We start from the raw sequence: 10,512 nt of genomic DNA on the forward strand, positions 1-10,512 counted from the left end.
GGAACGTTCAGCAGGGCGTGTTTTGCATCCAGTTTCGCAACTTAAGTTATTTTGTTACGAGACTTTTTGTTAACATGGCTATTTTGATGGTCTCTTGCAAAATAACAATAGCACCCACGGTTTTTTCGGGGAAAAATCGATATGGTTTAGCTTGATTAAATCAAGGATTTTTCAAGGATCAAGATTTTTTATTTCTTATTGTGCAGTTGAGATTACACAAGTACAATGCAGTATCTACAATAATAAAAATATATAAATAACATTCAGTAAGGTCACGTTAATGATTTACAGATAACCATAAAGGCATTTCGAAACTATAGTTTTACATTTTATATAAATTAGTAATAAATGCATATGTTTACCGAATCCCATAGGGCCTTTTGTAATTTTGTTTTTAGTGTTCAGGTATTCAACAAGCTCTATCCGATATTTTTAAATGAAGTATTCCCTCTGGTGTCCAAAATATGGCATTGCAAGGACGTTTCAAGAAGGCGCGACTGTAGGTGACGGTACTAACTGTGGACTATTAAAAAAGCGGCATGTAATATTAATACTTTGCCTTTGCAGTAAAGATCTGCACGTTAAATTAACCCTCCACTTTCAATTAACCCTTAAATTATCCACTGATTATTCCTGAATGCATATGGGATATTGGAATTATTATTATTATTATTATTATTATTATTAAGGTTACAACAAAGGAAGCAGTACCGGTGGCATGTATCTAAACCACCATAATAACAGTTACGAAAATGTCCTATTGCGGACTTTCCGTGAGCAGACTGAAGTGCCCTAATGATGGATAGGTGAAACATGCAGCACTTCGTTCTCCTTCTGAAGAGTAATGTGAGTAAGGGAATGGATGCCTTCCCCCTCTACATGCCCTCCTCCTGTTTTTACTGAAATCGCTGTAATGGGTGTCATCGAGAAACGCAGCTGGTCTCCTGCAGTTCTTTCCATGCCGCCTCCGGCCTCGCGGCACAGAGCTTTAACATACATATATAGTTTGATGTGATGGGAAGATATTATCGCTTACACAGTCCTGCTGTAAGAAAATTAAAGATTTACGTTCAATTGATGATGAGCATTTTAGGCTTTACAGTTCATATCGCATTTCTTCATTTTCGTCCTGTGATTAATAGATAACATTGTAGTGTTACCGATGATCGTAGTATATGTATCTACAAACAAAGAGCAAACCGATAATACTAGTCTATATTTAAAAAATGAAATATTGGTCGGTTGTACTTCCCGCCATGTCACACCAGGTGGCGCTTTAAGTCAAGTGTGGAGGACAATGAATGTCACCCGTGTCGCGGGCGAAAATGTACCGCACTTTTGAAGCTGTAATTTACATACTAATCCGTATAGTAATTCCTAATTAAGAATGTTCCCGGTATCAGAAATTATTAAATCACTTCAGTGGGTTTTTGCGACCTTTGCCTCAAAAAAGCGCTTAAGCGCTGTGAGTCGGGGAACGCGCGTAGTCTTACTGGGTTGGTCGAGATCTCTTGTCAATCATCCGGGACTTCAGCTGGTTGGGCAAATGGGCGGACACGTTGTGCAAAAAGCCCACGTCGTCATGGAAACGACGTCCTGGGCACAAGTCGAGCGTGGAAGCCTGAGGAACAGCAAGTCCACGCAGAACAGCAGGCAGTATCGTCTGCGTAGTCAGAAATATTTCCTTGCATCTATATTTACATATTTCAGGAATCTTGCTTGTTTAAACTTTAAAAGCGCCTACGTGAATAAAATTATTTAAATGTATGCCTGTGCAGAAATAATCAGTACCCTCCATTTTCATTCTAATCCTCAAAAAAGATTTTATATAAATATATTGATCTAGATGTTAAACTCAATATACTGTACATTCATATCTAAATAATGTAATGGCATATATCACAATCATAGTCCTCTTTTTTTTTCTAATAAATATTCACACACCTGCAGTAAGTGTTACCGGTAAGTTTCTTTTTGCGAAATCATCGTTCCGGAAATTTCAACATGTCCTCGCTGGATCCGTCTCGGGGGATTAACTCGTGCTTTCGACACGGCCGGGTAGTTGCTGTCCCAGCAGTTAAGTGTATAGCGTTTGCTTCTTGGAATGCCTAACTAGTGGCAAATACACATTTCTTTTGTTGAATATTCTCTATATGGCGAGCGCGTGACCCTTGTCGCACAGCCCTAGGAAGCAAGAAATTATTGGACACCAACAACACAGTTCCCTAAATTGACAATACCATTTATTAATGGGGATTTTTTTTTTCCATCATCAATTTTCCAACGGCTTGTCCACTAGAGGATTGTGTTGGGGGCCTGGAACCTTTCCCTGGCAGCATAATGCACAATGCAGGAACAAATTCTGGACGGGATGCCAGTCCAACACACAGCAGGTTGACAAACATGGTCCCACAGCATGGGCGATGTCAGGATGCTAATTTGCCTAAGTGCATGTCTTTGGAGTGTGGGAGGAAACTGAAGCACCCAGAGGTAACCTGTGCTACGTGGGGTGGAGGGGCAAACTGCAGCGACACACCAGCGTCGGGATTCCAGCCCCAGTGCCACCCACTGAGCCACCAGGTACCCCTGATGGGATTTACTGCTGAGGTATATCATTTGCCAATTTGTGAACAGAAAAGTAAGGAAATTTACTTTTCCATCCATCCAGAGAGAATGTCAACATATCTCTCTCTCTCACACTCACTCTCTCTCACACACACACATGCGCACACACACACACACACAACCAAGGCTGGGATCGAAGCCCCCCAACCCTGAAGGTGTGACGCTACACTGTGACCCGCCCGGTCACCGCTCTGCCCCGCGAAACTTCCCGAAGACATAAATGACGAAGGGAACTTACTTTTTTGTTTTGTTTTACATTAAACATAAAAAAATATTTTTTGCTGAGAACACCATCTTTTTCTGAAACTGATTACCTGCAAATGAAAAACTCCCAAAAAAATATATACAGGCATTTGTGACATTTAACCTTAGGTATTAAATCATACTTTTGTCATTGTGTTCAAGACTTTCAAAAAATGTACCTAACAGTTGTACATCTCTTTTGGTGAAATGTAATGAAAATCTGCAGTGTAAATACACAATCTATTATATATTTATATATATATATATGTACGTAACAAAAAACTACAAATTTCTAGACATTACATAATACAAAAATGTAAAAACTGAACATCTGTGGGCTAAATATACAGGAAAGGGAATATTTTTCTGCCGACACACATTTCAACAGGCTGCTGTTATAGGTACCGATCCGTGTTTCACCAGAAAGTACCGATATGGGTCAGGAACCAAATATGTCATTAATGCTGAATAAAGACACACTTTGCATCCTTGCACTAAACGCAGTGTTACACAACAGCTGTGTTTGGGGTAAATCCAATCATGTAGTGTTTAAAATCAAGATTATCGGCCACCACGAAGAGCATGTGACCGTGATCCCTTAACACAGATTAAACGTAACCATGCAGGTCCCATGAACACAAATACTTACCTATTTGATTTTAATCATTTATTTCCTTGCACATTATGCAATCTTCTCCAGCATACCTCCTAATTGGGGTAGGCAGCCTCAGTTTCAAATGGTGTCAGTTTAAATAGTCCAGTTTCTTTCTGGGTGCAAGATGGCCAACTCCCAGCTCTGTCCTAATACAAACAACGGATAAAGAGGCTAAGACAGGGCTCTTCAAATGTGGACCCCAATTCCTAATCCAGGCCTTGTTTTCGGTTCTCCCAGGTAGTTAGTCCTATAATTACGGATTCTGATTGGCCAAAGGCTTCACAGCTGGCTCACAGGTAAAGGGAGGCCGGAAAATCAGCAGGGCTCGGACCTCGAGGACCGTGATTTGAACAGCCCTGGGCTAAGACTGAAATCACTAAGACGTTCACTCAAACCTATTCTAGCTTACTCTGCGTGAATCCGCTGGTGCATCTTCAGTCCCGATGCCCGGGCGTAGCTCTTCCCGCACTGAGCACAGTGGTGCAGCCGTTCTCCCGTGTGCGTTTTCCGGTGTCTTCCGAGGTCCGACTGCTGGGCGAAGCTCATGCCGCACTGGCTGCAGGTGAACGGCTTCTCTCCGGAGTGCACCCTCTTGTGATTGTTAAATTTGGCCACGTCGGAGAAGCTCTTTCCGCACACCTCGCAGATGACCGGCTTGTCGCCCGAGTGCTGCTGCTGATGCTTCCGGAAATGGGAGGCGTCGCTGAAGCTCTTCCCGCAGAAGGAGCAGGTGTACGGCTTCTCTCCCGAATGGATCCTCAGGTGCGTCTTTAGGTTACAGGCGAAGGAGAAGCGCTTGCCGCACTCGTGGCACCCGTACGGCCTCTCGCCCGAGTGAGTCCGCTGGTGCGACTTGAGGTCGCCGGATTGGGCGAAACTCCTACCACACTGGGCGCACTTGAAGGGCTTCTCGCCCGTGTGAATCCGCAGGTGAATCTCCAGTTTGGGTCCGTAAGGAAAAGCCTTTCCGCACTGGGCGCACTTGAACGGATTCTCGTCGGAATGAATTCGGAGGTGCGTCCTCAGGTACGACTTGCGGGTGAAGCTCTTGTCACAGTGGGTGCAGCTGTACGGTTTCTCCGACGAGTGTATCTGCTGGTGGCTCCTTAAAATCACCGCCGTCCTGAAGGTCTTGCCGCACTGCGGGCAGCTGTAAGGTCTCAGTTCCATGTGGACTCGTCGGTGGGACTTGAGGTGGCTCGGGTTCTTGAAGGTCTTCTCGCAGTCCGTGCAGGGGTAGGTCTTGTCGGCGGCGTGGACGTGCTGGTGCCTCCTCAGCTTGCTTGCCTGGGGAAAGCTCTTCCCACAGTCAACGCAAATATAGCTGCACGACGCGGGGTCGTTCTCCTCGTGAGTCTCGTAGTGTTTCATGAGGTTCGCCGCGCGTCTGAAGAACCTCCCACAGTGGGGGCAGATGTGCCCGCGGGTCTCCTCCACGTCCAGATGGATGGCAGACTCCTCCTTCAGATCTCCCGCTTGCTCACTGAGCTCGGCTGAGCTCTCACCCTCGTAATCGGCGCCCTCTGGGTTTGCGTGCTCGTCCACCAGTCTCTCGTTAAACTCGCACTTGATGATGCTGAGCTGCATGTTCTCGGCATTGATATCCTGCCCCTCGTCATCACCGTTCTCCTCAGCAGAATCGGAATCTTCGAGGTCGGTTCCGTATTCCGGGTCTCCAGGGCTGGATGGCTGGCTCTGGATGAGCTCCATGTCCTGGATCAAATCCTGGTTGGGCTCTTGTTCCGTGTCTTCTGACATCACTCCTTCGGGGGTCAGTGCATTCATTTCCGGTGTAACACACCCATCAGACTGCGTTTCGACAACCCCATCGTCCCCTCCAGCCCCACGGCCGCACTCCTGTCCGCTCACTCTTCCTGGATCACACTCTCTCACCAGGTTCTCCATTTCATGCAAAGTGCAGATCCTGGGGCAACAGATATTTGAGGGGAGGGGGGAACCGAAAGCCAGCATGAAGAACGTAACATGGAAAGACAGCATTAAGAAAACACACCCACAAAATACTAATATTTGCACAATTCTATACAGTCTTTAACCTCAAGTTCAGATTTTTTATTTGCCTAGATAAGGTGCATGTTTCAAGCTTGGCTGAATCATACCGTAGTTAATCTTTCACTTGTAGAAATCTTATGTGTTTCTTTACGATGTAAACCCACTCCGCTGTGAAAACAACAGCTTTAAGGGATAGAATAGAACAGACTGTCTAAACCAGTGGTTCTCACACTCTGTCCTCGGTCCCCACTGCCCTGCTTGTTTTCCTGCTATCCCTGCCCTACACACAAGTCCCAGCTGTCTTTCAGCTTAACAAGCTGGAAAACAAGCAGGCCAGTGGGTCCCGAAGACCGAGTTTAAGAACCACTGATCTAAACGAATCGGATCCGGCCGTCATTCGTCGTGATTTCCATCTTTCTATCCATTATTTTACACGTGTACACTTGTACAACTTTTACCTCTCGCTTTTTATTGTATTTTACGGTATTTTGGTTTAAATAAAATAAGAGAAGTCCTTACCCATAACCCCCATCTTCTTTTAAAGGGCAGTTTGAGCCCCTTATAACTGATCTGCGATCCCACTAAATTTACCCTCCGCAATGGGCTCCCGGTCTTCGCTTTCGCTACTGTCTGGGCCCTTTGTAGCGGTATCTTTCATTTATACGGGGACATTTCAGTTACACTGCATACGCTGCACAATGACGAGGCGGATCGCCGGTGTTCGGTGCACATATCAGGGCTGCGAGAACGCAGTAAATGAGACGGGCCCATGGCCTGCGATTAACCGGCTAGCTAGCGAGCAGAGATCGGTCATAGTCACGCCAGGAATCTGAACCACGTACCCGCTGTTTAATACCGTGCATGCTCACCGAGCGCCCCAGTGAGTCTCCCCATCTATGTATGGTGCAGTAATGCTTGCACACGCATGCACGGCTTTTGTTAAATTTAATACTTACAGATCGACTGCTGCTGAGCCCAGTTCAGCGATGCAGACCCTTATCAGCACATCTGTCTTGCAGACCTTAGTCTGGCTTTTTTTTCGGCGTCTTGCCTGCAAACAGCGGACGACTTACCGCCACCTGCTGGTCTGGAGTGCGTAGCGTCCGGAGGTGTCACAATACTTAAAGTCTTAAAACAGCCCTTTCCTGTTTTTTGCACGGATGCTTTCTCCCCAGATGTTTTGTATCTAAAATGATGCCTTTTCAACTTTGCATATGACAGATACTGTGATGGAAGTTCAGCTAGTCTCTGTCTCTCGCACTGTGGTAGGTCCTTATGGGTCGTTACCCTCTAAAGCGCACAAGCTGGCCTGCTTTTAAGATACAGTCACAGCCCGACCGTTACCAGAATACACAGATGTCCTACAGACTTTCTGGAATGCTAAACGTATTCTTCCGGCCATCTGTAATATTTCTCTTCGAGGCAAGTTCGCACGCACATGCACACTCATTTACATGTATGCAACAGTTTTATTATATTGTAAATAGGCTGTAGGGTTTGCAAACTACCAAAATGCTTCTGATGTAGCTAATTTTAGGTTTATAATGGAATAATATAGATTTGCTGTAAGATTTCTTGCGTGAGAACTGGCGACCCTGGTTCACAATGGCATGATCTTCTTCGAAAAGTCTGACTGATGTGCAATGGATAGTGTTTTCGGTTTTTAGATTTAGCCTTTCGTTTCTATGCATTTTGCATTTTCATGACCTGAATGACGCCTCTAGTTTGTTTTAGAGATGTACGGATCGCTGTAGTCAGTCCCACGCAGCAAGCAGCTGACGCGCTCATCAGATCGTGTTCATGACTGCAGGCAGAATAGCACGCGCGTCCCACACAGAACGCGCATGCACGACTTTCATCAGAACGAGTCTGCTGCTAGATTTAGGGCTATTGGTTCCGATTGTAGTTGGTGGGAATCAATGGAGTCAATTACATACAGTAACTCTCTTGATTCTCGATTCCAAAAACTTCAACTCCAAGGAATGAGGTCTTGTAAATTAAAGAATACAGTAATGACAGGGTAAATGACAAGGAATCTTGATAATTTCCAATAAATCAAATTTATTAACTTCACTGCTCCCAGGAAGCACACAATTTAATATTACATACATTGGTCTATTGTCTACTTCATATCTTATACATGTGTAGTTTATTAAAGGGAAAAAGTACAATTATGCTGCCACATTTCTCTGATCAGGAAGCACCCGTCCATCTATCCATTTTCTGAAACCGCTTATCTTGTTCAGAGTCGGGGGGGTCCAGGGCCTATCCCGGAGGATATGGGTGCAAGGCAGGGAACAACCCAAGATGGGGCAGCAACTCGGGGAAACCTGCTGACTGAATGCTTAAAATATCAGTTAATGTATAATTACAAAATATAACACAATAACATTATTGGTTTGACCTGAGAGCACTTCAAACAAGTGCATGGTTTGGATACAGGCACGTCAGCTGCAGAAAGTACTCACTTGCTAGGGACAGATTTTGCCATTACGGCTTGTAAGCTTGTAAATCTCCTTCCTCTGTCTCTTGATGCATGTGAGGTGGGCGGAAGACAAATCCAACCTGACTCTCTTCGCTACCTCTCTGCCCACGATGTCTGTGCTGGGGGGAGGGGAATCTGTACAGGGCTGGGGGGGGGGCAGGACAGGCTCTCTTGAACCAAATCAGTTTACTGTGTGGAATCTGTTCTAAAGCTTTGTAGTCGACTCTCGATTCCAAGCCACTTGGAATCGAGGAATCGATTCCTTTCGGGATCACCTCCCAGCCCTAGCTGTGAGACGCTCCCTAAACCGGTTTGGCTTACCTGAGAAATGACTTGTTTTTGTCTTTCCCACATTATGCACACGGCAAATGTATAATCATTTATATGGACACATTAATGTGTTTACAAATGAGTGCCGCAGGAAAGCCTATTCCCAGAACAGGTGCAGAGAAATCGTCTCTTACCTGAATGAATTAGCTAATGGCTCTGAAATTCCCCCCAGTCCTAAAACACTTTGTAGATTCTGCGGAAGCCTTGGGTTTCACCGTGTCCATCAATATTAGCAAGCATATAAATAAGCAGGACCCCCACAGGAGTAGGTGTGGCCCTGTGCTTCTGTGGCTAAATGGTCTGGTGCCCCATTTAGTGTCACGCCATCTTGGAGCCTACCGCTCTCTTCCATGCTTTTGCCCTCAGACATACCTCCCGCCCGCCGGTGCCCTTCCAAGCTTCAGCCGCGTGTGCTGAAATAGCGCAGCGATGCCATCCCCCTTTCCGCCGCGGTCACCATCTCATTTCCAGAGCACGGCTCCCCTGGGACGGAACGTGGCCTCCTTCTCAGAGGCGCTCTCTTGTTTTCGGGCAATCGGACACCCCCTCACCAGAGGTCAGGATATTAATTTAATATCTCCGGTCTCAGCCTTCCCGCAGCGATCCGATCCTATCGGCTTTCTGTCCCAGATTTTAGATGAAATTTACTTCATTTTCTCCTTTATACTCCTTCATTTCATACCTCATACTTATATTTTTCCTGGTTGATGAGTTCGCCCAGACCCTGCTAAGCAAACCTGCTCTTTTTAAAGCAAAACCAACCAAAGGGCCCAAACATGATATTTAACATTAAACGTGATATTATCTGTACAGGACTAACATAAACAGAGCATTTTGATCATTTATTTTATTTATAAAACCATTACAAATGATGTTGAAAGACATGCTGTTATGTAGAAGGTTGTTGCTATACACAAGAACTGAACATAATGCTGGTCACCTGGCTGGCTGTCAGGCAGCCGGAAAGGCTCCACTTCCTGTGGACACCGGCGGGGCCGTGCTTTCAAAATAAAAGCGCAGTCGGCGTTTAAAGAAACAATGTGGCCAAACTGCTTTGATGAGCCTGAATTCATAAATTGCACCAGTGGTTCAGGAAATTCCAGGGTGTTTGCTGAACATCAAGGTCATATTGTCTGCATGTTCTTCCCGTGTCTCCTTCGAGTCACCAGCTCTCCTCCTACAAGCTCTGCGGTATGAGTTCTTACAGAGGGAACAGTGGGTAAGCTTTATGTCGAATGGGGGGGGGCTTTCAGACTTTGCAGTACGTGAACATTGGGAAGACGGGGGTCAGCTAGCGGGCCCCCTTTTCCCTTATCTTGACCAATTTTGGAGGGACTGCAGGTTTGTATATCACCCCCCAGCCAAAGAGGTTTTGTCCTCAGTCGAATTCCTAGTGGCAAAAGGCCAGGCAGACGCTGAGCATGTGCCGGCACCAAGAATGATTCATGGGTGTGAGTCAAAACTGGTCATAATCCCTATTAAGCATTCAGAGGGCGAGGGCCGGACACACGATGAACTGGTGCAGGGAGGTTGTTTCATTAACACGGTAAAACACTTGTACTGGATGGGAAAAGGGATAGATAAGAATTCTGTTGCTGAAACCCTTCCATCCGTCTTCTATAATAGCTTCTACAGTGCAGGTCGCAGTGTCTGGCGTCTTTCCCGGGCAGCTCTGTGATGGGATGCCTAAACTGAACGCTGGGAGGCTGTGTTCAGCATGATAATTCGCACCCTGTGCCATGGTACTCCTGCTGCCAGGAGAACAGGCTGGTTGGCACAATGGCCAGAAATGCAGTCGGGTTCTGACGGATACAGACTTCCTCCCAAGAGGCCGGGCTCACCGCGCTCCGCGGAGCGGCGTGTGTGAACGGGAGCCGAACAAAGGGAAGCCATCGCCATGCGGAGCAGCACTGCCGGCATTCCCTGCCAACTCTCACCGCCTCCCCAGCACCCAAAAGGGGGTCTGACTCCATTCCAAGTTGCGCAGTGCTGCTGAATGTTCACCTGCGTGTGTCTCTGCATGTGCGTGCGTGCATGCGTGCGTGTCCGTGTGTCAGCTGGCTAAGGGACTGCGGAAATTGCTGGGAAATCTCCTGCTATACAATGACGGCCGTATCCATGGTAACTGCTCGCAAGACTCTCCCACCGTCCACAATGGAAAAAT

The 10,512-nt window shown here is 46.3% G+C and overlaps 1 protein-coding gene across 2 annotated transcripts; it reads right to left on the reverse strand.

Moving 5' to 3' along the window:
• Positions 1-1,905: 1,905 nt before the first annotated feature.
• On the reverse strand, positions 1,906-6,640 carry LOC125705091 (zinc finger protein 501-like). Of its 2 annotated transcripts, none has more exons than XM_048971441.1 (3): positions 6,053-6,454; positions 3,933-5,447; positions 1,906-3,669 (listed from the first exon to the last, which is right to left on the reverse strand). In XM_048971441.1, exons 2-3 carry the CDS (start codon positions 5,426-5,428, stop codon positions 3,612-3,614), a joined length of 1,554 nt encoding a protein of 517 aa, XP_048827398.1. In that variant the 5' UTR covers positions 5,429-5,447; positions 6,053-6,454; the 3' UTR covers positions 1,906-3,611. The 2 variants fall into 2 exon arrangements, with proteins under 2 accessions (XP_048827398.1, XP_048827397.1); XM_048971440.1 differs by lacking the exon at positions 6,053-6,454 and adding an exon at positions 6,490-6,640 and having other exon boundaries at positions 1,907-3,669.
• Positions 6,641-10,512: the final 3,872 nt, after the last annotated feature.

Source organism: Brienomyrus brachyistius, chromosome 12 (assembly GCF_023856365.1).
Source record: "Brienomyrus brachyistius isolate T26 chromosome 12, BBRACH_0.4, whole genome shotgun sequence".
Taxonomy (NCBI): Eukaryota; Metazoa; Chordata; class Actinopteri; order Osteoglossiformes; family Mormyridae; genus Brienomyrus; species Brienomyrus brachyistius.

Excerpts from the sequence above, each read along its gene's own strand:
- LOC125705091 (XM_048971441.1), bottom strand. The coding sequence starts at position 5,428 with ATGGAGAACCTGGTGAGAGAGTGTGATCCAGGAAGAGTGAGCGGACAG. Across the intron at positions 3,670-3,932 it reads CACCAGCGGATTCACGCAGA|GACAGAGCTGGGAGTTGGCC; the intron begins GTAAGCTAGAAT and ends TGTTTGTATTAG.